The following is a 6,048-nucleotide window of genomic DNA, read 5'->3' on the forward strand; positions in this document are numbered from 1 at the left end:
CCGATCACAGAAAGCAGTATCTGCCGATACGATCACAGATACCGATCTTTTTAAAGCCCTCTTTTTATCATGTAGAATTATTTATAGTGATGATCCAATCAAGATTTTTAGACATTTATTCAGGGCCTGAATTTCATTTTTGAAAATGAATTCCCCTCTTAGGTGACTCTTGTAAGAGGGGATTTTTTTTTTATTTGAGGGGTGGATGGGGCATTTTTTAGACATTTTTCAAAAATATATATTTATCTCACCTAAATGTTTGATCATGCACTGCATTTTTGTTTTTACAATCATGCAATTGTTGCACAATAGCTTACACACAGCGCAAGCCAGATTTTGTGAGCTGTATATGAGGTTCACACATACTCTGTTTGCAGTGCGTATGCAGTCTCTGTGCAGTATGTAAGCGGTGCAGAAGCAGCAGGTGCGCACTGTGCTTTCACACAGGAGTCTGCAACTGATCCGTGGCTGTTTAATACAAACACAACATTTATCCACTATTTTGATTTCAAATCCAAATTTACCGCAAACAATGTACTGTTACTTTAATTCAGCGCTTGCAGTGCAGCAAAAATAAACTCGGTGCGGAAACGATCTCTGCACTGCTGCAGACGCACCGCTCCTGGAACACACTGCCGGGTGCAGTTGTGAACGCTTTAATCAGTTAACATGAGCGCGGAAAAAATACGCACCCTGCAGCGTGCGGCTCGCTTATAGTGCACACACGATGTGGTGATTTGAAGACTAGGGCTGTCGCGATTCGTCGGTTCTATTCGACTATTTGATTTTTTTTTTAAATCCTCGACTTCATTTTGTCTGCGTCGACTAACCGACAAAATACCGGAAGTGGCGCATTTCACGGACAAGAATCCATAAAACACATTATTAGACCGTTTTGCAAGGCCTCATGATATATTAAACCCGTTTAAAAATCATAATTAAGCATAACTGTGAATTCACAAACGCTACGATTTAATTGTTTACACATTTCTAAGAGTACTTTTAATGCTTAAATGTTTTAATAATAACTTTTAAAAATAGCATTTTAATACTTGATTCTAGTAGACTCTAAACATTGGATTTATTTAATGTGAAAACCCAACTGTTGGGGTTAATTGAAACATATTTTTTTCCCTTTGTAGTTGCACTCACAGCTGTAATGAACAGAAGCCCAGAACATGTGGATATATTGACATTAAGAACATGCTGACTTTCTCAGACTTTTGTAATTATTTTCTTTTTATTTCATTTTTATTAGGTTTGTTTACATTTTTACTCTTTTAGTTTTACATTTTGTCAATGGCTTGTTTACATTTATACTTTTTTATGGTACACTACTGAATGGCAAAGTTGCAAGTTTAATAAAATGTTCTTTAAAATTGTTGATTTTTTGTGGGAAATTAATCGTTTAGATTAATCGATTCATCGATAAATTAGTCGATAGATTAATAGAAAGTCGTTAGTGGCAACCCTGTGATTCACTTACGCTGTTTGTGAAATTATGTCTCACAGAAAGTTTTCAAATTAGCTACTTTATTAGTTATTTAATGAAGAAATATGAACTGTACCTCACTTCAGCATTACAATTATTGTACCCGCGTTTTCATCAGCATTTCATCAGCTTGAAATCGTTTTTTTGAGATCGGCCTTTATAGAGACCGCCGATCAATCATCCCAAAGTGATTATCGGCCAGTAGTGATAGGTAGCCGATCAATCGGAGCACCCCTACTAGGGATGCACCGAAATGAAAATTCTTGGCCGAAGCCAAACAAAATGAAACACTGGGCCGAAGTCCGAATACCGAACACGGTTTTTCAAAATTTTCCCCCATGTAGGCCTATTTTGCCATTTTTTTTCACCATTGCATTAATTTAATTTTATAATTAAATTATAAAAATGTGCTTTTTACTGTTTTGTCCTGCTTTTCAAATAAAAAATCAATAAAAAAACAACTATTTTTCTCAGCCTTGCTGAGCAGAAGAGAATTCTTTTAAAACATTAGAATATATTACAGATCCCAATTTGAACACTATGTGTGAATGTTATAATAAACGTATTAATAGTGCTGTTGTAGGGTAATTATTATTATCATTATTTTCTTTTTTATTTTCTTTTACTGAATGACAGTAAAATTACAATACTATAATTTATGAATGTCGATGGAGTTGTTGCTTTTTCTCTGCTTTTATTTTGGCAGAACCCCGCAGGAAGATCTCAGTGCTTCTTTTTGTTGACAATAACATGCAGATTTATAAATGATTCTCAGTATGAATTTGGGAAGATGTTTGTCGCAAGTATCACATTGTCACATGCCTTTTAAAAAAATTCACAAAAATGTTACTGAGCAACTAACGAGTAACACAGTTTCAGCGCAGATTTTCCTCGCGCTTTGGACTTTGAACCCTGGCGCCACGAGCTCGTGCAGCGCTGTCAGAATACATGCAATTCGTGCGTGCATTGACGAGTAACAGTGTTTCAGCAGATTTTCCTCGCGCTTTGGACTTTGAACCCTGGCGCCGCGAGCTTGTGCAGCGCTGTGAGAATACATGCAATTCGTGCGTGCATTAGAAAATATAACATTCTGCAGTTTATTTACTAATCGTTTGAGGCCATTTCGCGATTTCAATCCTCATACAGTAACCTAACCACCAGCATTAGCCACCCCATCTTCACATCGGAGACGTGATGCAGCACTAAACAGTCTCTCGCTGTCGGTGCTTCGTGCTTGTAATGATTTCTGCGTCTTTCTCTGATAGTTATAAATACTTTCACACTGCCGACATGTTTGCTGCATTAGTGTGTGCCTCTATTTGATCGCGTTAGTCATTGTTCGGTACATATTATTCGGCCTTTTCGCTTATTCGGCCGAACAACGAAAGTGATTTTTTTTGCTATTTTCGGCCGAATAATTTTGGTTGCCGAATATTTGGTGCATCCCTAACCTCTACTGTCAAACATACACAAGTGTTAGCCAATCACAGCAGTGGGCGTTTACTTACGAGTCTACAATCTGCCACGCCTACTCAAACAGAGCGTTCTGATGAGGGGGGTTAAAAACAGGACAGAAAATAGCTTATTGCTTCTAAATTATGATGTATTTTGATGTCAAAATCTTGATAACATTATATGGGACTTCAGAGAACAGTACAAACTAAAAAACAGAGGCAGTTCATGACCCCTTTAATGTTTCATGTTTTGTTAAAATGTCAGTATTTTGCCTTGTTTACAATACAAATATCTAAACATCTTTAAATCAAGTTATACTTTACTTGAGGTGCAAACTGAACATATGAACTCTTGCTCCATGAGAAACTGATCTGAATTAAGTTAGTTTATTAACTTGTTTCCATTTGAATTAAGTTGATTGTTCTGAGCCCACTGGCAGATATTTTGCCCCTTTTTTAATCATAAATTAACTTTTTACTTTCACTTTTTTTTCCAAACTTTGATTTTCATTATGTTCCCTTTCATTTATTCCTTAAATTATCTTTACTTCAGAAAACTCGCAGAAACCATGTAGATACATACATTTTATATTACCGGTATAAATGAACTGTTGCAGAAGCATAGTCGTGACAGAAAGCAATTCAGACAAATGAAATGCAGAAGAGAGAGGCTTCTTGATACAAATTATGACAGAATGTTTTGTTATTTAATCAGTCTTGCTTTCTTTGTCACCCCTATGATTTTGGATTTGTTCACACTGAAAATCCATCCATTAATTTCCCATGAACTTATCCGTACTAGTTCCAGTGAACTATCAGTTAAACTGGAATATATCAGCCAAGACAAGTCTTTTTTTTAAATATAAAAGAAAAAAATTTATATTTCTAAAGAAAAAACGTAGGTGTTGCTTTTTCATGCAGAACTCCTATTGTGTGTTGGGTGGTTGCCAAGGTGTTGCATTTTGGTTGCCAAGGTGTTTTTAGTGCTCGGGTATTTTGAGAGGCTGTTAGATCACATTCTCATCTCTATATGATATTGTGGTTTCTAGATATGACTCAGGTCTCTCCTTAGGGTTATTTGCCTGTTTACCGGGTGGAAATTACAATTACTTTGACATTTATTCATTTAGCAAACGCTTTTATCTAATAAAGCGACTTAAAAATGAGAAATGTAAACTGTGATTCTAATTACTGAGATATTTGAGATATCTTTCCTTCTTGTAGCACAAATACTGGTTGAGTTACACATCAAAATTAATGTTCAGTGGTTGTTTAAAAACCTTTTAAGTCAGAGTTGACTTTTGTAACGCGCTTTTGGTTTGAAATCTCTCTGTAAACACTCTCTCTTGTCTCCGCAGCTCATCTAGCAGGCTCCAGGCCTCTCCCATCACAATGGCCAACGAGCCCGACTCTGTCGATCCCAGCCACGCTCTGTTTGACCGCTTTGTCCAGGCGCAGACGTGTAAAGAGACACAGCAGAACTTCATCGAACTCTGCCGCCACCTGGAGGTCGAGCCCAGGGACTACAAGCACTTCTACAGCAAGCTGAAGGACAGACTCAACTACTGGAAAGCCAAAGACCTCTGGCAGAAGATCGACAAGAGAGCCACCCATCCGGACTATGAACAGGGCCAGGCGTGTCACCAAAACCAGGTACCATAAATGACCTGAGAAATGTCAGATATTTCCATGTATAAAGTTGTTTGACGCTGGGAAATGTAACCCAGTTTCTCTCTCTGTGTTAGTGTTTAGTGCTGGGTGCGGGTCCATGTGGTCTCAGGACAGCGATCGAATTGGCTCTACTAGGTGCTCAGGTAGTTGTACTGGAAAAAAGAGTGTCCTTCACCAGGAATAACGTCCTGCATCTGTGGCTGTACACCATTCGAGACCTTCTCAACCTTGGGGCAAAGAAATTCTATGGCAGATTCTGCAGTGGATCCATTCATCACATAAGTGAGCATCTATATGTTTTGCTGGGTTTTTGTTGTTGTTTTAGTTTACCAAATTAATCAGTCAACGTGAATGACAGTCATAACCAAATTTTGCTTCCAAAATTCATTCAAAGACCCAAGGATTTGAGAATATCTGAAATAAATATATGTTTGAAAGAAGTCTCTTATGCTCACCAAGACTGCATTTATTTGTTAAAAAATAGTTTTCTGTTTGATTATTTTGTAGAATGTAATTTATTCTTGTGATGCCATGCTGAAATTTCATTCAGAAATCACTCTAATATGCTGATTTGCTGTTCAAGAAACATTTATTATTTTTGATGTTAAAACCAGTTGTGCTGCTTAATATTTTTGTAAAAATTTGATCATTTTTTCCAGGATTCTTTGATTAAAAAGTTCAAAAGAACAGTGTTTATTTAAAGAAAAAATCATTTGTAACATTATAAATGTATTGACTGTCATTTTGATCAATTTCATGGATCATTTTTGAATGCAAGTTTTAATTTACTTCAAGAAAAAATCTTTCCGACCTCAAACCTTTGAATTTTTGAGAGTATTTCTGAGTGAAATGTCATTCAGCACGCACAAAAAAAAACAAACAATTGTGGCAGGAATTTATCAAGATTTGATTGGACTGTGAAATGTTCAAATATGATATTATTGGTTAATATATTCTCTGGCCTACAGGGAATCCGCTTTAGAGGCATGGCAAGTTATTACATTTGATGAAAGATTATGAAAACATTTGTGACCCTGGAGCACAAAAGCAGTCTTAAGTCGCTGGTGTTTATAAAACAAATTTTATTTAACTGTATTTTGTAGAACGAAAAAAATGAAAACAAATAAAAGAATTTTTGTTCTAAAAACTATCCTTATCCAAGTCACTTTGTATGAAATACTTTAATTTAATTTATTTTTTTATTTTATTTTATTTTAAATTTTATCTTCATAATTAATTATGTTTTATGTTATAAAAACCCTCCTTATCCAGGTCACTTTGAACTATTTTTTTTAGTTATTTATAAGGTGAGTCTATCAAACAAATTTTATTTTACTTTTTGTAGAACGAAAAAAATTTTTTTTATAAAATCTATCCTTATCCAAGTCACTTTGTACGAAATACTTTTTATTGTTTATTTGATTTTATTTT

At 35.5% G+C, this 6,048-nt stretch overlaps 1 protein-coding gene across 1 annotated transcript in view; it reads left to right on the forward strand.

Annotated features, from left to right (window-relative positions):
- The window catches only part of LOC107754885 (protein-methionine sulfoxide oxidase mical1-like), a 40,763-nt gene that overhangs the window by 7,423 nt on the left and 27,292 nt on the right, over positions 1-6,048 (forward strand). Inside the window, exons 2-3 of the mRNA XM_016571495.1 lie at positions 4,305-4,599; positions 4,692-4,899. Coding sequence (XP_016426981.1) covers positions 4,339-4,599; positions 4,692-4,899 — 469 coding nt within the window. The 5' untranslated portion in view covers positions 4,305-4,338. The remainder of the gene's footprint in view (positions 1-4,304; positions 4,600-4,691; positions 4,900-6,048) is intronic.

This window comes from Sinocyclocheilus rhinocerous, unplaced genomic scaffold (genome assembly GCF_001515625.1).
Source record: "Sinocyclocheilus rhinocerous isolate Xijiao unplaced genomic scaffold, SAMN03320098_v1.1 scaffold2788, whole genome shotgun sequence".
Taxonomy (NCBI): Eukaryota; Metazoa; Chordata; class Actinopteri; order Cypriniformes; family Cyprinidae; genus Sinocyclocheilus; species Sinocyclocheilus rhinocerous.